Below are 25,599 nucleotides of genomic sequence, written 5' to 3'. Positions count from 1 at the left end.
AAATTGCTGTAGTTATTTGGGGTTATTTATGGTTCCATATAAATTTTTGAAATGTTTGTTCTATATCTGTGAAATATGTTATTGGTACTTTAATAGGTATTGCATTAAATCTATAAATTGCTTTAGATAGTATGGATATTTTGATGATGTTAGTTGTTCCAATCCATGAACATACTACATGCTTCCATTTGTTTGTGTCTTCCTTGATTTCTTTCTGCAGTGTTGTGTAGTTTTCTGAGTACAGGTCTTTTACATCCTTGGTTAGGTTTATTCCTATGTACTTTATTTTACTTGTTTCTGTATCAAATGGGATGTTATTCCTGATTTCTGTTTCCGATATTTCATTGCTGGTGTACAAAAATGCTTTCATTTTCAGAATATTGACTTTGTATGGCACTGTTTTGCCAAATTCACTATTAGGTTGAGTAGTTTTTTGGTGGAGTCTATAGACTTTTCTATGTACACAATCATGTTATCTGCAAATAGTGACAGTTTTGTTTCTTCTTTTCCAATTTGGATGCCTTTTATTTATTTTTCTTTTCTGATTGCTGTGGCTAGGACTTTCAATACTATGTTGAATAGCAGTGGTGAAAGCAGACATCCTTGTCTTGTTCCTGTTTTTAGTGGGGAAGCTTTTAGTTTTTATCCATTTATCTCATGGATAGTGTTGGCTTTAGGTCCCTCATATATGGCTTTCCTTATGTTGAAAAATGCTCCCTCTATTCCCACATTGCTATTTTTTATCATAAATGGGTGCTATACCTTATCAAATTCTTTTTCTGCCTCTTTTTCAGATATGATCATGTGATTTTTGTCTTTGCTTGTGTTTATGTGATGTATTATGTGATGTATTATGTTTATTGACTTGTGAATATTGCACCATCCTTGCATACCTGGGATAAACCCCACTTGATCATGGTATATGATGTTTTTAATGTATTGCTGGATGCTATTTGCCAATATTTTGTTGATGATTTTAGAATCTATGTTCATTAGTAATATTGGCCTGTAGTTTTCTTCTTTGTTGTGACTTTTTCTGGTTTTTAAATTAGGATGATGCTGGCTTCATAAAAAGAGTTTGGATGTCTTTTATCATCTTGGATTTTTTCCTGTAGTCTGTGTATGATAGATACTAGCTCTCCCTTAAATGCTTTTTAAAATTACCCTGTGAAACTATCTGGTCCAGGGCTTTTGTGTACCATGGGGTTTTTTTTTATTACTGCTTTGATTTTGTCAGCTGTTATTGGTCTGTTCAGGCTGATTCTTCTTCATTGAATTTTGAAACATCTTTTTCTAAAAATTTGTCTGTTTCACCTGGGTTTCAAATTTCTTGGCATATAGTTCTTCATAGTAATTTCTTACAATCCTTTGTATTTCTGTGGTGTCAGTTATAATCTTTCATTTCTGATTGTGTTTATTTGGGTCCTCTGTCTTTTTTCCTTGATGAGTCTTCTTAAAAGCTTGCCAATTTTGTTTATTTTTTCAAAGAACCAGCTCCTGGATTTATTGATCCTTAGAATTGTGCTTTTAGTCTCTATGTCATTTAAATCTGCTATTATTTCCTTCCTTGTACTTGCTCTGGGCTATCTTTGTTGTCATTCTTTGAGTTCTTGTAGGTGTAGGGATAGGTTGTTTATTTGAAATGTTTCTATCTTTTTTAGGTAGGTCTGTATCACTGTGAACTTCCCTCTCTGGACTGCCTTCACTGAGTCCCATAAGTTTTGGGTTGTTGTGAGTTCATTTTCATTTGTTTCCAGAAACTTTTTGATTCCTTCCTTGATCTCATTCTAAATCCATTCTTTGTTTAATAGCATGCTATTCAATATCCATGAGTTTGAGCATTTTTGAATTTTTCCTTGGGGTTGGTCTGGTTTCAGTCACTTATTGAGCATATTGAGAACATGCTCAATATGATTTCAATATTCTTGAATTTTCTGAGGCTTGTTTTGTGTCCTATCATGTGGTCTATCTTTGAAAAAGTCCCATATGCATTTGAAAAGAATCTCCATTTTGCCTCTTTGGGGTGAAAGTTTCTATGTATATCATTTAATTCCATTTCATCTAGGTTATTGCTCAATGTCACAATATCTTTGTTGATATTTTGCTTGGAAAATCTATCCTTTTTTGACAATAGGGTGTTAAAATTGCCTACTATAATTGTGCTATTGTCAATATCTTTGTTGAAGTGCTCCAAGATTTTTCTTGTATATTTGGGTGCTCCTTTGTTGGGTGCATATATATTTACATTGTTTATGTGTTTTTTAAAAAATTTATTTATTTTATTTTATTTTAATTGTTGTTCAAGTACAGTATTCTGTCTTTTACTCCCATCCCAGCCTGACAGTGCCCAGAAGGGAGAGGGGAGGGAATTTCAGGGGAAAAGAGGAAGGGTTTACAGAAACAAGCATAAAGGACACATGTTTATGCGTTCTTGATGGATTCATCATGAAGTGATCTTCTGGGTCTCTTTTTATGATTCTTATTTTGAAGTCTATTTTGTCTAAGATGAGTATTGTACACAGCTTTTTTTTTCTGTCCATTTGCTTGGTATATTTGTTTCCAGCCTTTCACTTTCAGTCTGTGTAGGTCTTTTGTCCTGAAGTGGGTCTCTGGTAGGCAGCATATATGTGGGTCTCGATTTCTTATCTATTCAGCTATTTTATGTATTTTGATTAGAGCATTTAATCCATTTATGTTTAAAGTTATTATTTTAAATTGTACCTTTCAATTGCCATTTTATTTCCTTTGTACCCTTGTCCTCTCTCTTTCACTCTTTTTCTTCATTTTCTTAAAGCAGTCTCTTTATCATGTCTTACAGTGCTGGTTTGGTGGAGATGTATTCTGTGAGCCTTCTTTTGTCTGGGAAATACCTTATGTCATTTTCCATTTTAATTGAGAGCCCTGCTGGATATAGTAGTCTTGGTGGCAGGCCTTTCTCTTTCATTACTTGGAATATTTTTTGCCAATTCCTTGTGACTTGGAACATTTTCATTGAAAGGTCAGCTGCTAGTCTTATTCGAACTCCCTTGTATGTTACTTGCTGTTTCTCCCTTACTGTCTTTAAGATTCTTTATTTGTCTTGTAATTTGCCATTTTAATTGTGAGGCATCTTGATGTGGGCATCGTTGGGTTTCTTATGATTGGGACTCTGTGTTTCCTGGATCTATGTGCCTTTTTCTCTCATCAAATTAGGTAAGTTTCCCATCATTACTTCTTCAATCAAATTTTCTATCTCTTGCCCTTCTTCTTCTTCTTCTTCTTCTTCTTCTATCCCTATTATATAGATATTATTATGTTTCATAATAATATCTCTCAATATTATCAATATAATATTGATATAATAATATCAATATCTCTCGCTACTGTTGTCCTGCAGTTCCCCTAACACCTGTTTGTTCTTTCTGAATATTTTTTCTTTTTCTTCCTCTTCCTGGGATTGTTTTTCTACCTTGTCCTCCAGCTCGCTCATTTGATCCTCTGCTTTATCTAGCCTGCTTTTGATTCCCTCTATTGTGTTCTTAATTTCAGAAACTGTATTCTTCACTTCTTCTTGGCTCTTGTTGATAGTTTTTACTTCCTTTTTCACATTGATATAGTTTGCAGTGAGTTCATCATAGTTTCCCTATAGTTTTTGGTAATTCTCTGTGATTCTCTGTAATTCTCTCATTGAGCTTCCTTACAACAATTGCTTTGAACTTAATATCTGATAATTGACTTGCTTCGGTTTCATTTAGCATTCTTTCTGAGGCATCCTCCTTTCTTTTCATTTGGAGATTGTTTCTATGTCTTCCGATTGTTTGTGAGACTCTTCTTGTTAGCCTCTGCTTCTTAAATTGATCTGTTGTGACTCCCTGGGTTTGTAGTGTGAACTTCTATGGTAGGATACCTGTGAGATTCAATGGTGCTATCTCCTTAATCTCTTGAAATTGCTGCTGTTGGGATGTTGTTTGTGTTGGCTTTCTGGCTGTATTTGGGTTTTGATTGTTGTTGGGTCTTTCTTTGGTGGGTTCTTCCCTCCAGCTGGTTGACTGAGGGTCACTCTGCCCACCACAACTTGTATGTTGTTGCAGTGGTGTGGACAGGTTGTGTCAAAGCTGGTTCTCCTATCTGTACAAGGTTATGAGGCCTCTCTCTCGCTACTGTTCAGTTATTTGTTCTGGATAATTTCTCCACCATTAAGTTGTAATTCCAAATTGGTTCTGGGTGGAGGTATTATGGTTTTCACTCACTCCTCTGCCATCTTCCTCTATTATCTGTTGATGGTTCCTTTGTTGATGGGTTCTCTCTTCCAATAGGTATTTTTGTGTTCAGAGCTCCCACCTATTCTTTTATGTGAACAGTTGGAGTGGGGAGGCAAAATGAATTAAGACATTGGGAGTGTGTTCTATGGGTTTTACAGTACCAACCTGTAGAGAAGAGATAGGAGATCCTTTGGATAAGTATAGTGTTAACCATGACATTTCACTCAACTAGCCACTTTTTAGAAAGGATTGAAAAAAGATAAGACTCTTGTTGGAGGGGGGAAGGTGAGTTGAATTCAGAAAACAGCTTGTGGGAGGTCAGATTATGTAATATAGTGGGAGTAAAGGATAGAAAATAGGTATAATGTGTGAGAGAATAGGGTTAACCACAGCAATAATAGAGTTCTGGAATACAGTGAAATACGCTAAGTTCTGGGAGGGGTGCTGTGTAGTATTTACAATTGTATGGGGCAACAATTATTTAAAGTAGGACTTGAAAAACAATAATATGACAAAAATATATGATTTGGATAACAAGAATAGAAAGTACACAGTCAAGAGCAGTGTGTTATTGGAACACAAGTGAAGTGAAAGAAGAAAATTAAAATACAATAAAAAGATAGAACAAGGAAAACTAGTCAAACAATGCAACTAGAGAAATAAAATGAAGAAAACTAAACAGAAAGAAGAGAAATAAAATATACTGATAAAACAAAAGAAGTAAAAATAATGAAAAATAATAATACAAGTAAACAATAACATTCCAGTTCCCTGAAATAGAAAAGTGAAATTTGTCTGTTTCGCAATTCACCTTGTGATGCTTCTTTGGGCCTGTCTCTGGACATTTCACAGCTCCAGGTCTTATTGTCTCACATGGGAGGCAGGGGAAAGAAAAAGCCTCCTGATTTAAAAATCAGCTAAGAAAGTTCTGCTGGTCCTCCTGGATGCTGCAAGCTGAGTGGGTTGGGCTTCACTTTTCTCCCTTCCTATGGTTTTACAAGGATTGGGGCCAGGTCTGAGCTGTACTATTCACAGTGTGCAGCCTCCATCCCAGTTCTACCAGTCATTTTCAGGACCCCACTGACCCTCTGCACCAGACTGGCACCTTCCATGCACCTGTTGTGCTGTCATTCAGGTGCACTAATTAGAGGTACTCACACACCACCTTCTCACTCCTTGCTATCCTAGGTGCTAGGCACTCTCAAGGTTTCTTCAGGGTAGTTCAGCTCCCCCATTGAGTTAAGTCTTTCTGGAGGCTGCTAACTGCCTGAGCCCTGCTGCTCTTCTTTGTGGGGTGGGCCTCCTCCTTTCTCTTAGCAAGGCAGCCCAGCTACCCTACAGTGGCAGGGGCAGAGTTGTGGCCAAGGTTGTGGCTTCAGCAGCAAGTGTTTGGCCAGGGCAGCTAGTAGTGGCCACTGTGGCAGACTTCCTTGAACTGTGACCAAGAGCCAGTTTTTTAACAAAAACCTTCTGTTTAAGCCTGCTGCTCCCAATAAGCACCTGGTCTCTCACACATCCTAACTTTTCAATCAGACTGGAGACTATAAGTGTCAGGTTCTGTCATGATCCACTCTTCTCCTTTCTCCAGACATCACCTGGCTCCCCAATTTTTCTCATAATTACCCAGCCAGCATTCACAGTCTCAGTAGATAAACACCTGCCACTGCGTGTCTCCCATTTCATCTTTATTCCCTCCATCAACTTCAAGCATTTAGGTCCATCATGTGTTTCTCTATCCTCCTTGTTTGGCAAGGGAGGGAGCTGTTGTTTTGGCTCTCATCCAAGGATCCTGTGGCAGGTGCCAGAAGGCACCAGGCCAGGGGCAGCAGCAGTCCTGGTCCCCACACTGTTCTCAGGGACCTTCCTGTCCCAAAGCAGCCTCCCTACCATCTGTTTTTCAATGTTTTCTATGCTTTTGGCCTGCAACCTTCATATATGCTGGATTCCATTGGTTGTTCACTCTGTTCCTCAGAAGACTGGCTAGGTGTTCCACTTGTGCACAGGGGGAAGTGGGCTCTGCTCCCACCTATCTCATCACCATCTTCCAACTCCACCATTGGCATTTTGATATGGATTTAACTGAATCTTTATATTGCTTTGGGTAGTATGGACATTTTTATATTAATTCTTCCCATCCATGATCAAGGTATATGCTACCATTTATTTGTGTCTTCCTTAATTTCTTTCTTCAGTGGTCTATACTTTTCAGAGTACAGGTTTTTTACCTCCTTCATTAAGTTTATTCCTAGGTATTTTATTATTTTGTTCCTATTGCAACTGGGATTTTTCTAGTTTCTGTTTTTGATATTTCATTGTTGGTATACAAAATTGACTTCGATTTCTGAATATTGACTTTGTATCCTGTTGTTTTGCCAAATGCATTTATTAGGTTGAGTAGATTTTTGGTGGTCAGTTCATCTACAAACAATGACAGGTTTAATTCCTTCTTTGTGACTTGGGTGCTTTTATTTATTTTTCTTGTCTGATCACTATGGCTAGAACTTCCAATACTATGTTGACTAGAAGTGAAAACAGACACCCTTGTATTGTTCCTGATCTTAGAGGGAAAGTTTTTGGTTTTTGATCATTGAATGTGGTATTGGCTGTAGATTTCTCATATATGGCTTTGTTATGTTGAAGTATACTTTCTCTATCCCCACTTTCCTGAGTGTTTTTTTTTTAATCATAAATTGGTGCTGTAGTTTTCCACTGCTTTTTCAGTATATATTGATGTGACTGTGTGGTTTTTGTCTTTCATGTGATGTCTTTCATTTTGTCTTTTATTTTATGTGATGTATTACATTTCAAACTGACAGTGACCAGAGGTGAGGGGGAGGGAGAAAATGGGAGAAAGAAGGAGAAGTGTCTTATCAAGGAACATGTATAAAAGACCCACAGTAATGGACAACAGGGTGGGAACTGACTGAGGGAATAAGGGGTGTGGTGAGCAGGATAGAAGAAAGCAATGGGGAGAATTAGGACAACTGTAATTGGAAAAACAATAAACTACTAGTGCTTATAGATGAATTCAGTAAAATAAGAGAATACAAAATTAATATTCAGAAATAAGTTGCATTTTTACACCAAAAATGAACTAGTTGAAAAAAAATTAAGAAAAATATTCCATTTACAGTGCATCAAAACAATGCAATGCCTGGAAGAAATTTAACCAAGGAGGTAAAGGTCCTGTACTTGGATAAGTTATAAGACATTGAAGAAGATCCAAATAAATGATGACATACTCATGGATAGGAAGAATTAGCATAATTAAAATTCCCATTATACCCAAAGAAATCTATATATTCAATGCAATTCCTATCAAAAGACCACTGGCACTTTTCACACACACAAAAATCAAATATATGGAACCACAAAGACCTGAATAACTACAAAACTCTTGAAAAAAAGAACAAAGTTGGAGATATCATACACCTGATAAAAAATGATGACAGAAAGCTATAGTGATCAAAATAGCATGAAGCTGGCATAAAAACAGATATGCAGGGGTGGGTATAAGTAGATTTACAATTGTTAGCATGGAAAAAGACATGCAGGTAATGATTATTATGATAGCTTTATTAACTCAAAATAATATCACAGTGACATGAGATTTTACCTAAATGCACTGTGTCACACCTGTATAGATAAATGGAAGAATAGAAAGCCCAGAAATAAACCCACACCTATATATTCAATTAATATATGAAAAATAATGAAAAAAAAACATTTTATGGGGTAAAGACTGTCTATTAATAGCATTGACATATTTGGACAGATACATGCAAAAACTAAAACTAGATCATCTTCTTGTACTATATACAAGAAGAAACCCAAAATGGATTAAAGACCCAAATGTAAGACCTGGGACTATAAAACACCTGGAAGAAAACACAGGAACTAAACAATCTGGCATTGCACTTAGTGATTTCTTTTCTGATAAATCTCCTCAGGCAAGGGAAACAAAAGAAAAAATATACTGCTGGGATTACATCAAACTTTAAAAATTTACACAACAGAGAAAACCACCAACAAAACAAAATGATAACCTACAGACCAGAAAAAGATATTAATCAATGATAGACCTGATAAGTGGTTAATATCCAAAATCTATAAAGAAGTCATACAACTTAGCATAAAAAATAAACATTCCAATTAAAAGGACATAAATAAATACTTCTCCAAAGAGAACATACAGAGGGACAACAGATCTGTGAAAAGATGTTCAATGTCACTATCATCAGAGAAATGCAAATTAAAATTACAATGAGAGTTTTACCTCATACCTTTCAGAATGACTATCATCAATAAATCAACAAACAACAAGCATTGGCAAGGATGTAGAGAGAGGTAACACTTGTGCATTTTTAGTGTGACTTCAAGTTTGTGCAGCCAAGTGGAAAACAGTATAAAGGTTTCTCAAATAATTTAAAATACAGCTATTATATGACCAACAATTTCACTCTGGGTATTTATCTGAATAAATCCATTATACAGATTTGAAAACATGTATGCACCTCTATATTCACTGCAGAATTATTTACAATAGCTAAGATATTGAAATATCTCAAGTTTCCATTAATAGATGACTGGATAGGGAAGATGTGGTACATATATCCATCTAATAGTACTTGGCCACAAAAAAGAATAAAATCTTACTATTGTAACAACATAGATGGAACTAAAGAATATTATGCTATGTGAAAAATTCAGACAGAAAAAGACAAATACCATATGATTTCACTTTTATGTGCATTCTAAAGGACAAAACAACAACAACAACAAGAACAACAAGAACAACAACAACAACAGGGCTCTTAGGATATAATCCCAGCGGTGAAATTGCCAGGTCAAAAGGAAATTCCATTTTTAGTTTTCTGAGGAAATTCCATGCTGTTTTCCATGGTGGCTGCATCAGTCTGCATTTCCAGCAACAGTGCATTAGGATTCTCTTTTCTCCACATCCTCTCCAATACTTGTTGTTTGTTGATTTGTTTATGATGTCCATTCTGACTGGTGTGAAGTGATATCTCATTGTAGTTTTAATTTTCATCTCTCTGATGGCTAGTGATGCTAAGAATCTTTTCATATGTCTCTGGGCCCTCTGTATGTCCTCCTTGGAGAAGTGTCTGTTCAGGTCTTTTGCCCATTTTTAATTGGGCTTTTGTCTTCCCGAAACACCAATCCATAAGAACCTATGCAACCCAATGTTCATAGCAGAATAATTTACAATAGTCAGAACTGGAAGCAGCCTAAGTGCTCATCAGTAAATGAATGGATCAAAAAAACTATGGTACATATGCATGATGGAATACCATGCAGCAGAAAGAAAGAAGGAAATTCGACTCTTTGCAACAACATGGATGGAACTGGAGAGCATCATGCTAAGTGAAATAAGTCAGGCAACAAAAAACAAATAGCATATGATCTCACCTTTAAGTGGAACCTAGTCAACAAAACAAACAAGCAAGCAAAATATAACCAGAAACATTGAAATTAAGAACAATCTGATGGTAAGCAGAGGGGAGATGGGAAAAGATAATGGAGGGAGGGGTGAATGGATTTCAGGAACAACTATAAAGGACACATGGACAAAACTGGTAAAACCAAGGGGGTGTGGAATCAGGGGAGGGAGGTGGGGATAGCTGGGGTGGGGGAGAGTGCTGGGAGGAAAATTCAGACAACTGTACTTGATCAGCATAAAATAATAAAAAAATAGATAGAGATAGAGAGAATAAAATGGTGGTTGCCAGCTTTGAGAGCAGGTGGGAACCTGGGTAAAAAAAAATGGTGAGGGGGTTAAGAAGTATGAATTGGTAGTCACAAAATAGTCATGGGGATGTAGAGTGTTGCAGAGGAAATATAATCAATAATATTGTAATAACTATGTATGGTGCCAGGTGGTTACTAGACATATTGAGGGAATCACTTTGTAAATTATGTAACTGTCTAATCACTATGTTGTACACCTGAAACTAATATAAAATAATATTGAAGGTCAACTATAATTGAAAAATTAATAAAAAAGGAAAATGGGGAAAAAAACCTGATGTTAGAATTGATCTTTGTAGGACTGCAAGCCTTTGTAATATCTAATGTTGTTTTACCAACCTCCACTATTATAACCAATTTAAGTCTCCCCTCTTTAGGAGAAATTATCTCCCAGGTGAAAAACCTTGACCTTGATACCAAAATTGGTATATAATGTGTCTGAATGACAGGGACATTTTTTTAACTCTTCTCAAGCTAATGAAAGAGATCCAAGAGTTAACAATACTGAGCTTAAATAGGCCTTATAGCTCAACCCCAATCAATAGTGCAGATAATTCATGATGCAAATTTTTTTATTTGCAGTATATAACTAGTAAGTCTGTGATTTACATGTTACAGAGTACTAGAATGACTGAGACCATATCACTTAACCTTCCCACCATTTTTAAAGTATTTTATTTATTCATTTTTAGAGGGGAAGGGAGGGAGAAAGAGGGAGAGAAACATCAATGTGTGACTCCTCCCAAGTGCCCCAGCTGGGGACCTGGCCCACAACCCAGGCATGTTCCCTGACTGGGGATCAAACCAGTGACCCCTTGCTCTGCAGGCTGGCACTCAGTCCACTGAGCCACACCAGTGAGGGAATTCCCACTGTTTTTATAAGTGAGGAATCCAGAAGTGGAATTATTATTCTGAGTAATTTATGTCTCATGGAGGATAGGAATATTCCTGAAAATAATAGAAAAGAAGCAAGTAGAGGAAACTTCAACTCGCCTGCTTCTTTTTTGTTTGTTTCTTTAACTTTTTTCTTGTAGTTCAAGTACAGTTGTCTCCACTACCCCCACCCAAGCCATCCCTGCTTCCCACTCTTGATCCTGTCCCCCTTTGGTTTTGTCCATGTGACCTTTATAGATGTTCCTGAAAACCCCTCCCCCTTTTCCCCCTGTTTTCCCCTCCCACCACCCCTCTGATTACTGTCCACTTGTTCTTAATATTTCACTTCTATCCCTAGGTTTGGAATTGGTGACCTGGTTGACTGTCTCTCTTCTCTTTTTCTAGAGGAAGCAAAAGGAGATCCAGGGGATGAAGCGTCAGCTGACCAAGATTCAGGATCTAGGAGAAAACTTAGAAGAGGCTCTGGTTCTGGACATCAAATACAGTACCATTGGGTTGGCACAGCAGTGGGACCAGCTCTACCAACTTGGGATGCGAATGCAACACAACTTGGAGCAACAGATCCAAGCCAAGTATTGAGAACCTATGGAAAGAGGGCTGGGAAGGGTGTGGGTATTATCAGGTTTTAGGAGCTCAACTCTAAGGGCTATAGTTTGGGTTAAAGGTTAAAAGTACTGCTTCAGAGGCAGTATCCTCATGATGTTTAGAACCAATATTCACTCTCTTTACTGACCCAGAAATGACTGTTTCTTTTTATTCTATTATGCAATCAGAGACAGTGTTCCCCTTGCTCTCAATCTAGTCAACATCTAATTCTAAAATTTTCCTCACCATCTTATGTAATTTCTCCAGAAAGCATTCCCTTTTGTAAAAATTTCTCCAAAGTGTGTAGAATGAATGAAATAGTCAAGACATAGAGCAGAAGAGCATAATTCATTTTTTCTAAACAAGTTAATTGTCTTAAAACATTTTAGTTTTTCAGCCCTGGCTGGTGTAGCTCAGTGGATTGAGCACGGGCTTGAACCAAAGTGTCGCAGGTTTGATTCCCAGTCAGGGTACATGCCTGGGTTGCAGGCCATGACGCCCAGCAACCACACATTGGTGTTTTTCTCTCTCTCTATCTCCCTCCCTTTCCTCTCTAAAATAAATAAATAAAATAAATAAATAAAATCTTTAAAAAATTTTAGTTTTCCATAGATTTTGGCAGTGTTATCTACATCAGAGATAAGCAAACTTGTTCTGTAAAAAGTTTGATAATAAACATATTAATCTTTCCGAGCCAGATAGTCTCTGTTATAACTACTTGATTCTCTCGTGGAGAGAAATGAGTTACTATAATTTATAAATGACTGAGCATGGACCTGTTAAAAATTTTATTTACAGACATTAATATTAAATCTTATATAATTTTATGTATAATAAAGCATTCTTTTTTATTGTTTTTAACCATGTAAAAATGTAAAAACCATGAATAATGCTGCAATGATTTAACAAATCATTTAAATTTTTTAACAAATGTCACTCCAATACATTCTATTAAAAAACGTAAAAAACATTCTTAATTCATTGACTGTACAAAAGCAAGTGACAGACTGGATTTGATCCATAGACCATAGTTTACCAATCCCTGAAGTAGATGACTCAAATAGCATGCTTACTAAAATTTCTATTTCGCGTGGCATAGCTTTGCTTCTCTTTGTTTTATTTCATTAGTTAATTAATGTTTTGCCTTTTAGAGACACCATAGGTGTGAGTGAGGAAACACTGAAGGAATTTAGCACCACCTATAAGTGAGTATAATTTCATAGTTGATTGGTTGTTTTGATTTTCAGACCATTGAGAATAAATTTCCAAATAACATTTTCCCCTTCAGTGTGTCTTGGTAGGATATTATGTGAAGATCCACATATGTTAATCATCTTTGATTTGTGGCTTATAATGTGCCTATAAGATTCCTGGACTTTAGAAAATACATTCTTTTATATTCAATGTTTTATGCTTTTTCCTACCCTCTGTGACAGCATGGGTGGACCTGGAGAACATTATGCTAAGTGTGATAAGCCAGGCAGAAAAAGACAAATGCCATATAATTTCACTCATATGTGTAATCTAACTGAACAAACTAACAAGCAAATGAGAGACAGAATCATAGATCAAGAGCTGGCTGATAGCTCTTGGGGTGGGGTAGGTTGCCAGGAAGGGATTGAGCAAAAAAGAGAAAGAACTAATGGACACAGGAAACAGTGTGGTGATTAGAGGGGAGAGAAGGTGGAAGAGGGTATAAGGGGAGTGAATGATAATGGGCAAATAAGTAAATAAATCAATAAACAAATAAATAAATAAGAAACACAGGCAAGCTCTCCACTCAATTCTCTGATAAGTTTATGGCACACTAATAAATCCCCAGTGGACACAACAAAATTTGTTATTTTGTGTTGTAATCTGGTTCTTTATTGAATTTGATAAGATGTTTTTATTCTTTAGACACTTTGATGAGAATTTGACAGGGCGCTTGAGTCACAAAGATTTCCGGTCCTGCCTGAGAGGACTCAATTACTACTTGCCCATGGTGGAGGAGGGTGAACCTGAACCAAAGTTTGAGAAGTTCCTGGATGTCGTTGATCCAGGCAGGTAGGAAGAAGACCAATGGCCAGACCATAGCAGAGAATGGAGCTTGAGGGGACAAACACAGAGAGTAAAATGGTCTGTAAAACATGAAATTTAACTCATCTTGAGAATAGGAAGATACAGACTATAATAAATGAATTGGGAAGCTTTTGCTTTTTCAGGATTAACTCAGAAGTTCATGGCACTAGCTCCAACTCAGGCACCGGTTCTTCAATTTAATCAATTCCTCATTCATGTTTGACTTTAATTTCTGTTTGTTCTGAAAATTGAACTTGAGAGAAGAATTCTTTTATGTGAACAAAGTCTTATGAAAAGGATGACTAACTTGTGGGGGTGAAGTTGTTATATGCTTATAAGGGTGTAGTAGAATCATAGGGGGATCACATTATTGTTAGGGACTAATTCTTTCTAATACCAAGATCAAATAAGACTAGATATAGAGGTCTTCAATTCAACTTGAAGAGTTTGAAGTACCTAGATACCGGTGCTGATGGGAAATATCCAAATTCTATATAGTGTGTCATGCTAAAAGGCCCATGAGGAAACAGAGGTTGAAACTTAGGAAACTGTTTATTTGGTTGTAAGGGCATAAGGAAGAGGGTCAAATAAATCATAGTCTTAGAGAACTGAGTGGAAAGGGGCACTTGAAAAATTTAGCTTTCTTCTGTCTCTGAGACATTGAGTAGAATGAGAAAAGGACCTGTTTTCTCCTTTGTGTTGAAAGGGCACAGTTTCTGATCTATTTATCCCACAGGAAAGGCTATGTCTCACTGGAAAACTATACCTCATTCCTGATTGACAAGGAATCAGAAAACATCAACTCCAGCGATGAAATAGAGAATGCTTTCCAAGCCTTGGCAGAGGGCAAAGCCTATATTACCAAAGAAGACATGAAGCAGGTCAGATTCTAATTTTATCCATTCTCATGATGCTCTTATCATAATGATTTTAATCATCTCAAAGGCAAACTACCTTATCCCCAACTACTTTTTTTTCAGATATTATCGTTCTCTATATATTATTTGCTTTGATTACTATTTTATGTCATGATCAAAACCTAAAGTCAATCTCTAACAACTACCAGGGTCAATCCCAAAACTGAAACTCAGTTTTCAAGAATATCTCTTATCCCATTTATTTAATAAGACAAATAAGAGAATGGGTTAAATAGTGTAGTCGAGTGACATGGAACTCTTAAAAGCTGAGTTGAAGAGATTGTTGGTCTTATTAGAAATTATGTACTTTTGTGAAAGGTATGTGATATCGACAGTACTAGCTTTTTCTCTTCTTTTTCCAACAATTAAATAATAGTTTTATGAATTTTTAATTGTCATTCAAGTACAATTGTCTCCATTTTCTCTCCACCACTCTCTTTTGCCCCACCAACCACCACTTTTCACCCTCAATCCTACCCCCTTTGGCTTTTCCATTCCCTGAGTTTAGGGACTATTGGAATCCCAAAGTAATCGGCTATTTTGAATTCCTATTACTATATACATATATATGTATATATATTTTTATGTTTTAGGCCCTAACACCAGAACAAGTGTCATTCTGTGCCTCACATATGCAGCAATATGTGGACCCGCGAGGCCGAAGCCACCCTGCTGGCTATGACTATGTTGGATTCACCAATTCCTACTTTGGCAACTGATAAGCATCTATTATTGGATTGTATAAAATCTTTTTTTTTAAAGATTTTATTTATTTATTTTTAGAGAGGGAAGGGAGGGAAAGGAAGGGAGAGAGAGAGAGAGAGAAACATCAATGTGGGGTTGCTGGGGTTTCTGGCCTGCAACCCAGGAATGTACCCTGGCTGGGAATCGAACCTGGGACACTTTGGTTCCCAGTCCGCGCTTAATCCACTGAGCTATGTCAGCCAGGGCAGATTGTATAAAATCTTGGCATGGCGGGAAGTATTGGTGAATAAAAGAGGCAGGTGAATAAAGAGGGTGGGAAGATAGTGTGCATGTGTGTGGGTGTATTACATTTATTGCAGGACCTGAAAAACAAAAACAAGCTTGGGTGATATAATGCATTTATAGAGTTGGAGAAGAGAAGATCAGGGGCTTATATGGAAATGAAGCCCTACTGAGGTGTGTCATGTTCTTCATTTTTTTCTTTTTAGTTAAATGTATTGAGGTGACATTGATTAATAAAATTATATAAATTTCAAGTATACAATTCTGGGATACATCATCCATATATTGCATTGTATGCCCCCTGCCCAAAGTAAAATATTTTTCCATCATCATATATTGACCCTCTATACCTTTTACAAACCCACCACCCTCCATACTGTTGTGTGCATCAATGAGTTTTGTTTTATGTTTGTTCATTTGCTAATTTCAGTATTATATCTCACATATGAGTGAGTTACATGGTTCTTGACATTTTCTGTCTGACTTATTTCACTTAGATTAATATTCTTAAAATCTGTCCATATTACCACAAATGGCAACATTATATTTTTCTTATATATTATGTGAGGCATAAATAAAATAGAATAATAGTCAAGTTTCCTATTTTTATTTGCTGAGTTCTACATGGATTCTTTTTTAAAGAAATTTTATTTATTTATTTTTAGAGAGAGAGGAAGAGAGGGAGAAAGAGAGGAAGAGAAACATCATTGTGTGGTTGACTTTCACGGGCCCCCAAGTGGGGGCCTGGCCTGCAACCCAGGCATGTGCCCTGACTGGGAATAAAACCAACAACCCTTTGGTTCACAGGCTGGTGCACAATCCACTGAACTACACCCACCAGTGCCTATGTGGATCTTATGTTTAAATTTTTATTGAATTTATTGGGATGACAATGATTAATAAAATCACGTAGGTTTCAAATGCACAATTCTATAACATATTATTGGTATATTGTATTGTGTGTTCACAACCAAATTCAAGTCTCCTTCCATCACCATTTATCCCCATTTTCCCTTTTTGCCTGTCCCCACATCTTTTTCCCTCTGGTAAGTTGTCTGTGTCCATGAATTTTTGTGTTTTGGTTTATATTTTTTGCTTAATCTTTTCAGCTTTTTACCCACCACTTCAATGTTCCTCACCTCTAAAAGCTGACAGTCTGTTCTGTGTATCTCTGTCTTTTTCTACTTTGTTTTTGTTCATTATAGTCCATATGTAAATAATATCATATGGTATTTTTTCTTTGTCTGACTGGCTCATTCCATGTAGCATAATATTTTTCCAGGTCAATTAATGCTGTCACAAAGGTAAGATTTATTTTTTTATTTTTTTACTTTTATTTTTTAGCCAAGCACTATTCTATTGTGTAAATGTACCACAGCTTGTTTTTGTTTTTACCCACTCATCTGCTGATGGGTCCCTGAGCTGCTTCTAAATTTTGGCTATTGTGAATAATGCTGCGATGAAGATAGGGATACTTATTCTTTTGAATTAGTGTTTTGGGATTCTTTTTGTTTGTTTAGTGCTCTAGGAAATTTGTTTATTTTATTTCTCATTGTTTATTCTATTATAGTTGTCCCTATTTATTTTCCCCTTCCCCCCTCCACCCAGCCCATTTCTCTCTCCCACAGTCAATATCCTCTCCAGTGTCCATGTTCATGAGTCATTCATACATGTTCTTTGACTAATCCATTCCCTTTCCTTCCATCATACCTCACTCTCTTCTTGCCTTTTACAACTATCAGCCTGTTTCATGTTTCCATGTTTCTGGTCCTATTTGTCTGATTGGTTTATTTTGTTCATTAGAGTCCAGTTATAAGTGAGATCATATGGTATTTATCTTTCACCAACTGGCTTATTTTCTTTAGCATAATAGTCTCCAGTTCTATCCATGCTGTCACAAAAGGTAGGACTTCCTTCTTTCTGCTATGTAGTATTCCATTGTGTAAAAGTACCACAGTTTTTAAAAACTATTGTTTTTTAATTACATCCTTTTTTATTGTTATTCTATTACAGTTGTCCCAATTTTTCCCCCTTTGCCCTCCTCTGCCCATCTCACCCTCTGCTCCCATGGTCAATCCCCACACCGTTGTCCATGTCTGTGGGCCATTTATACATGTTCTTTGTCTAGTCCTTTCTCCTTCTTTCTACCATTATTCCCCTCCCCCACCCTCTCTGGTCACTTTCAGTCTCTTCCATGTTTCTTTGTCTATGGTTCTCTTGTTCATTACTCATGCACTGAATGGTAGTTGGGCTGTTTCTAACACTTAGCTGCTGTAAACTGTGCTGTTATGAACATAGGAGTACGTAAGTTCTTTTGAACTGGAGTTCCAGGATTCTTCAAAAATATTTCCAGAAGGGGAATTGCAGTGTCATAAAAGAATTTTATTTCTTTGAAAATCAAAAACAACCTATAAGTGAGTATAATTTCATAGTTGATTGGTTGTTATGCTTTTCCCACATCTATTGATGTGATCATGTGATTTTTGTATTTTCTTTTATATGAAGTATTACATTTATTGATTTGTGAATATTGCACCATCCTTGAATCCCTGGGATGAATCTCAATTGATCATAGTGTATGATCTTTTTAATGTTTTGTTGGATATGTTTTGCCAATATTTTGTTGAGGATTTTAGTGTTTATGTTCATCAGTGTTATTGGTCTATAGTTTTCTTTCTTTGTTGTGTCTTTATCTGGTTTTGGGGTTAGGATGATGCTGGCTTCATAAAAAGAGTTTGGGTGTCTTTTATCTTTTTGGATTTTTTTGAACAGTCTGAAAAGGTTAGCAATTAGCTCTTTCTTAAAAGTGTTGTAGAATTCTGCTGGGAAACTGTCCAGTCCAGGGCTTTTGTGTGCCTGGAAATTTGTGATTACTGCTTTGATTTCATTAGCTGTTATTGGTCTCTTCAGGCTTTTTGCTTTTTCTTCATCGTGTTTTGGAAGGTAATATTTTACTAGAAAATTGTGCATTTCATTCTGGTTTTCAAATTTCTTGGCATATAGTTGTTCATAGTAATTTCTTACAATCCTTTGAATTTCTGTGGTATCAGTTGTAATCTCTCCTCTTTCATTGTTGATTTTGTTTATTTGGGTCCTTTCTCTTTTTTTTTCTTGATGAGTCTGATTAAAGGCTTGTCGATTTTGTTTATCTTTTCAAAGAACTAGCTCCTGGAGTTATTGATCCTTTGAATTGTTCTTTTAGTCCTATGTTGTTTAATTCTGCTCTGATTTTTATTTCCTTCCTTCTACTCACCCTATGCTTTTTTGTTGTTGTTCCTCAAGTTCTTGTAGATGTAGGGTTAGGTTGTTTATTGGAATGTTTCTATCTTTTTTAGGTAGGCCTATATCACTATGAACTTCCCTCTCATGGCTTCCTTTGCTGTGTACCATAAGTTTTAGATTGCTATGTGTTCATTTTCATTTTTTCCAGAATCTTTTTGATTTCTTCATTTATCTCACTATTAATCCATTCATTTTTTTAATATCATGCTATTCAGTCTCCATGAATTTGAGTGTTTTGGGTTTTTTCTTTAGGTTAGTTTCTCTTTTCAGTCCCTTGTGGTATGAGAAAATGCTTGATATGGTTTCAATTTTCTTGAATTTGTTGAGGCTTTTTCTGTGTTCTATCATGTGGTCTGTCTTTAAAATGTTCCATGTGCATTTAAAATAATGTGTGTTTTGATTTGGGGGGGTGAAATGTTCTATACATATCACTAAATCCCATTTGATCTAGGGCATTGTTTAATGCCACAATTTCCTTGTTGTTTTTTTTTTTTTTGAAAATCTGTATTTTTGACAGTGGTGCGTTAAAATCCCCTACTACAACTGTGTTGCTGTCAGTGTATTTCTTGAAGTCCTCTAAGATTTTCCTTATATATTTTGGTGCTCCTGTATTGTATCCATATCTGTTTCTGTTTATGTCTTCTTGATGGATTCTTCCCTTGAGTATTAATCAGTGTCCTTCTGGGTCTCTTTTTATGGTCTTTGTTTTGAAGTCTATTTTGTCTCATGCAGGTATTGCTACCCCACTTCTTATTTCTTTCCATTTACTTGGAAAATTTTTTATCCACTCCTTGATTTTCAGTCTGTACAGTTCTTTTTTTCTGAGGTGGGTCTCTCATGCACAGCATATAAGTGGGCCATGTTTTCTTATACATTCAGCCACTCTATGTCTTTTGATTGGAGCATTTAATCTATTAACATTTAAGGTTATTATTGATAGGAACTTACTCATTTTTCCCCTTTGTACCTTTGTTACTCTCTTTCCCTCATTTCCTTCCTCTTCTTAAAGCTGTCCCTTTAGTATATCTTGCACTGCTGGTTTGGTAGAGGTGTATTCTTTCAGCCTTCTTTTTTTCTGAGAAAATCCTTATTTTACTTTCCACTTCTGGTTTCTCCCTTGCTGCTTTTAAGGTTCTTTCTTTGTCTTTAAAACTTGGCATTTAAATTATGATGTGGCTTGGAGTAGGTCTCTTTGCACTCATCTTGATTCCTAATCTTCCTTCTCTTTTTCCCTCTCCAGGTTTGGGAAGTGTCCCCTCATTATTTTTTCAAACAGGATTTCTATCCCTTGCTCCTCTTCTCCTTCTGGTATTCCTCTGATTTGAATGTTGATGTGTTTCATGTTATCTTGCTGTTCCCTTAAGCTGTCTTCATATTTTTTTAGTCTATTTTTAGTGCAACTTCTCTACCTGTGTGTTTCTTTCTACCATGTCTTACACCTCACTAATTCAGTCCTCTGCTTAATCCAGCCTGCTTTAATTCCTTCTAGGGCATTTCTTTTTAATTTCAGAAATTATATTGTTCATGTCTTCCTGGTTCTTGTTTATAGTTTCTATTTCCTTTTTCATACTGTTGTAGTTCTTACTCAGTTCCTTGGAGTTGTCTGTGAGTTCCTTGAGCATCCTTATAACCATTCTTTTAAACTCTATTTCTGATAGTTTCCTTGCCTCCATTTTATTTATCTATTGTAGTAGGGGGTCTTACATTGCTTTCTATTGCAGGTTCTTTCTTTGTGTCCTCATTCTAGGTGACTCTTTTTGCTTGTTTCAGCAATTCCCAGTTCTGTGCTTTGCTAGCTGTCTTTGTATGGTGAACTTCTATGGTAAGAGTTCTGTGGGATTCAGTGGCATGGTCTTTTTGATCTTCTTGCCTGGATGTTCTAGGGTTGCTCTTTCATCTGTTTGTTTCTGCTCTCTTGTTGTATACTTGAGTTTTACCTGTTAGTGGTTCCTATGTCGATGGGTTCTGTCCTCTAGTGGATTTACTGGTGTTAACAATTCCCACTTTATCTTGTATGTAATCAGTGGCAGGGGGTAGGCAAAATGGATTAAGACAGTGGGCGAGTATTCCATGGGAATTAAAGTACCAAGAAGTAGAGAACAGATAGGAGATCCTTTGGAGAAGCATAGTGATAACTAATATCTCACCCAACTGGCCACTTTTTATAAAGGGGAAAAAGAGGTAAAACTCTTTTTGGAGGGGAGAAGGAATGTGAGCTGAATCCAGAAAATAAAGCACTTGTGAGAGCTTACATGGTGAGATATACTTGGAGTAAAGGATAGAAACTAGGTGTAGTATGTGAGAGAATAGAGTTAATGACAACAGTAATAAAGCTCAGAAAGATAGTGAATTGTCCAAGACCAGAGAGAGGTGCTGTGTAGTATTTGAAATAATATGGAACAACAATTATTTACAATAATACAAGAAAAACAATAATATAACAAGAAATATATGATCTGAATAAAATAGAAAGTAAAAATCAAGAATAGTGTATTACTGAAATACAAGTAAAGTGAAAAAGAAAAATTAAAATGCAATATGAAAGAGAAAATGAGGAAAACCAGTCAAACAGTGCAATTAAACAAGCAAAATAAAGAAATCTGAACAGAGGAGAAATAAAAAATTATAATCAAATAAAAGAAATACAAATATCTCCCCAACTGCTGTGTCTCAGTGGATTGAGTGACAGCCTGTGAATCATGGGGTTGTAGGTTTGATTTCCAGTCTGGGGCACCTGCCTGGGTTGTGGGTCTGGTCACTGGTTAGGGGTGCACAGGAGGCAACCACACATGTGGTTGATGTTTCATTCCCTCTCTCCTTTCCCTTCTCTAAAAGTAAATAAATAAAATAGTTAAACAAAGAAATAAAAATATAAAAAAATAAAAATAGTAAAATGCTGGTTCTATCACATAGCAAAGTGAAATTTGTCTGTTTCTCAGTCATTGGTGTTAGCCTTGTGATCCTTCTCTGGATTTGTCTTGGTTCTTTCACAGCTCCAGGTCTTATTTTCTCACTCTTGGAGAAAAAGAAAATGCCTCCTGCTGACTTTTAACCCAATAAGCTAGCTCTGCTGGTCTTCCTGGATGCCATACACAAGTGGGGGCTGAACTTCACTTTTTTCCTTTCCAGTGTTTTTGTGAAGATTGTTTTGCAAGGATGATTTTGCAAGGATGGTTTTGCTAGGTCTGAGCTGCAATATTGACAGTTGCTCAGCCTCCAGCCCAGGCCTTCAGAGTGCTGCAGTGCCCCCATTGTCCATCTACACCAGGACAGCACTTTTAATCCACCACGTTGTGCTATCAGGAGGTGTACTGATTAGGAACAACTTGCACCTCACCTCCTCCCCCTTTGCTGGCCTGGATACTGGGCATTCTCAAAGTCCTTTCAGGGCAGCTTAGTTCCCCTATTAAGTCTCTCTGGGGAAGAGTACTACCATCTGAATCCCTGCTGCCCCGTTATGGTCAGTCCATGAGGTGCCCTGTTTAGGAGCAAATTGTGCCCCTCCTCCTCCTTCTTCCCTGGCCCCACTGCTGTATGAGGGTTCCTTAAATAGTGGTTGAGAGCCTTTTTTGAGTAAGTTCCTTTTGTTTGCATCTGTCATTTTTAAGCTCTTGGCTTTTCACATGGCCCAACTCTCTGACCATTTCAGAGGCTATTCCTGTCAGAGTCCATAACAGCCCAACTCTTCTGCCTTCTCCTACACCCAACTCCCCAATTTCTCTGGTAATGATCACATGTGGTCCTAGCTAGTGACCACAGTCCCAGCATGGGAATACTGCCTGCATGCATCTCCCACTGTGTCTTTATTTCCCCCGGTGACTTCAAGTATCCAGGTCTCTCCTGGTGCAGGGCTGCCTTCCCTACTCTGGTAGGGGAGGGAGCTGTGGAGGTACAATTGCTGATCTGGCTCTCCTCCAAAGGTCCTGTCACAACCACCTACCCTGGCGCCTGGTGCCAGTTTGGGGACTGGAGCAGCCTTGGACCCCGAGTCAGTCCCAGGGACCTTACCATCCCAATGCAATCTCTTTACCATCTGTTTTTCAACATCCTCTACAATTTTGGCTTCCAAACTTCATATAAGCTGGGATTCCATTGGCTCTTCATTCTGTTCTTCAGAAGACTGGATAGATGTGCCAGTTGGGTGTACTGGCAGTGGGTTGAGCTCCCACCTACATTGCCTCCATCTTCTCTGGACTTAAGTTTTTATACTAGAAAAGAAGTAAGTATTCAAAGCATAATATGTGTTTTTAAATAAATTTATTGAGGATGACTTAGGTTCAATTATATAGGTTGAAATGTATAATTCTATGATACATCTGTATATTGAATTATGTGTTTTTTAAATGTAAATTTTTTTTTGTAATAGATATAATTAACCAAAAAGTAAAAAGCATAAAGACCATAATAAAGATGTTAGTGGTAAACATAAATAATATAAAAAATATTTTTTAAAGATTTATTTATTTATTTTTAGAGAGGGAAGGGGGAGAGAGAGAGAGAGAGAGAGAGAGAGAGAGAGAGAGAGAGAGAGAGAGGGAGAGAGAGAGATCAATGTGCAGTTACTGGGGGCTGTGGCCTGCAACCCAGTTTTATGCTCTGGCTGGGAATCGAACCTGCAATACTTTGGTTCGCAGCCCACACTCAATCCACTGAGCTATGCCAGCCAGGGCAATGTAAACATTTTTTAAAGCTAGCAGTACTAGAATTTGGGTATTTAAATTCTTAAAGAAATGAATAAATTCTTAAAAAGGATGAATTAGAAATAAAAAAAGAAAACAGTTTTTAAAAAATGAAAAAGAAAATATTAGTTAAGATCTTACAGATGATTAGAATATGATAATATAATGTGAATAGGTTAATGCCAATGAAGTTTAAAAGCATATTTAAAGAAAAAATGTTATTAAAAAACAGTATATCAGGGACTTCTGGTCAAGATGGTACAGTAGGTAAAAGCTGGGATTGCCTCCTCATACAACTACATAAAATTACAAATAAATTGTAGAATAACAACTTGAGGACCACCTGAAATCTACCTGAACAGAACTCCTGTAACTAAGGATATAAAGAAGAACCCAAATTGAAGTGTTAGTAGGGGAAATTAAGTAAAATGGTCTGGTCACACACGCATGTGTGGCAGTTATAAAACAGGAGGGATAGCTTGGCTATGGAGGTACCCCTAAGGAGCAAGGGGTTCCAGCCTGACACCAGTCACCCCTGCCCAAAGAACCAGTAGTTAGAAGAGAAGTCTTCACAATATCTGGCTGCTAAAATCAGGAGGAATTTTATCCAGGAGAAAAAAACAGAGCATTTGTAGATTTATGTGTGTATGCATACACTAAGTTCTAGCAAAGACACTACAGCTCAAAAGTATCAGGAATATATAGGAAACAAATGAATTGCCTGGTTTCAGTAAAATGGTTAGAGGGGCAACTCTTTCTGGGACAGAATTGTTGACAGGTACCATTGTTACCTTGTTGAGCCCTCCCCCTCCCCAGAATTCAAGTTCAGGCAGGTGCCATATATGAACCTTTATTACCCTGGCTAATACCATTCAATCTACCCTGATAAATTCTCTGAGACCTCACTCCATCCAGAACACACACAGTCCTGAAATTTCTTCAGCAGCTATTCCACACAAGTGGTCATCCTTGGCCCAGGTTTTAGACCTTCCTAAAGTCTCTTAAAAAGTACAAAACCCTAAATAAGCATTGGCTATGCTTTGTGTATCCTATACCTTTTACTAAGCAGCCCTTGGCCCTGAACAAGAGGCAGCTAACCTCAGTTCACATCACAGATTAACCTAGGTGCCTCCAAGCTCAACATGAGCACTCACCAACTTTAAATCATTTGTAACTCCTACCAAATGGCTCAGGACCACACAAAGGCAGCAGCTTACCTTGGACTGCTGTAGCACCTCCCAAGAGACTCACAAACCAACATCCCTGGTTGCTGGTTTCAAATCAACCCCAAACACCATACTGTTAGCTGCAAAAATAACACATCCAAAGGGTGCACTTAATAGGCACAAGAGGTCCACTAAAGCAAATCCAACTCTATGTGATTAGCCTCTGCACAATAGCTTGTCTGCTATGGCCAAGCTTCACAGCCAATAAGCCTGAGGGTCAATACTACCCACTTATGTGCCAATAACAATCAAGGATCAGCTACAAGAGGAGGACACACAAAACCATCACAAAAGACACCCATGGTGCACCAGGCTCAGGTGATATGAAAGACTCTGCCATTAGGTTCCGGGGGATACCTACTACAGATGACTATATCAGACCGAGAGATACAGTAGATCTATGAAACACAGGTGAACAAACACAAGGAAGCAGCCAAAACAAGAGACAAAGAAACATGTTCCAAATGAAAGAAGAGAACAAAACTACAGAAAAATATCTAAAGAAAATGGAGGTAGGGAAAATGGGGACAGATTCATGGATGGAGAGCAGGATGATCACTAAAGGATGTCAGGTGTACAAAGAAGGTGGAATGATTGAACAAAAAGGAAAAAGCACCCATGAACATGGACAATAGTGCAGTGATTGATGGGGGGAGGGAAGGAAGAGAACTAAATGGTAATGGAAAAATACAAAAAAAAAGATTAAATATTAAACAAATAGAGGCAAGCAATGTACCAGCTACAGATTTCAAGCCACTGGTTATAAGAATGTTCAATGAACTTAGAGAAAGAATAGGTAAACTCTATGACAACTTACACAAAGGGATAGAAACCATAAAAAAAAAAAACATCATAAATGGAGGACATAATAAGTGAAACCCAGAATACATTATACTGAATCAATAGCGGATTAGATAAAGCAGAGGACTGAATAACTGATTTGGAAAAGCAAAAATAA

The 25,599-nt window shown here is 37.0% G+C and overlaps 1 protein-coding gene across 1 annotated transcript in view; it reads left to right on the top strand.

Moving 5' to 3' along the window:
* Positions 1 to 15,304, top strand: part of SPTA1 (spectrin alpha, erythrocytic 1) — a 181,203-nt gene extending 165,899 nt beyond the window's left edge. The window contains exons 48-52 of the mRNA XM_045841426.1: positions 11,289 to 11,476; positions 12,641 to 12,694; positions 13,389 to 13,535; positions 14,287 to 14,431; positions 15,061 to 15,304. Coding sequence (XP_045697382.1) covers positions 11,289 to 11,476; positions 12,641 to 12,694; positions 13,389 to 13,535; positions 14,287 to 14,431; positions 15,061 to 15,186 — 660 coding nt within the window. The 3' untranslated portion in view covers positions 15,187 to 15,304. The remainder of the gene's footprint in view (positions 1 to 11,288; positions 11,477 to 12,640; positions 12,695 to 13,388; positions 13,536 to 14,286; positions 14,432 to 15,060) is intronic.
* The last annotated feature ends 10,295 nt before the right edge of the window (positions 15,305 to 25,599 follow it).

This window comes from Phyllostomus hastatus, unplaced genomic scaffold, assembly GCF_019186645.2.
Source record: "Phyllostomus hastatus isolate PE091 unplaced genomic scaffold, TTU_PhHast_1.1 phas_contig_36, whole genome shotgun sequence".
NCBI lineage: Eukaryota > Metazoa > Chordata > Mammalia > Chiroptera > Phyllostomidae > Phyllostomus > Phyllostomus hastatus.
This window is presented reverse-complemented; position numbering and strand designations above follow the sequence as displayed.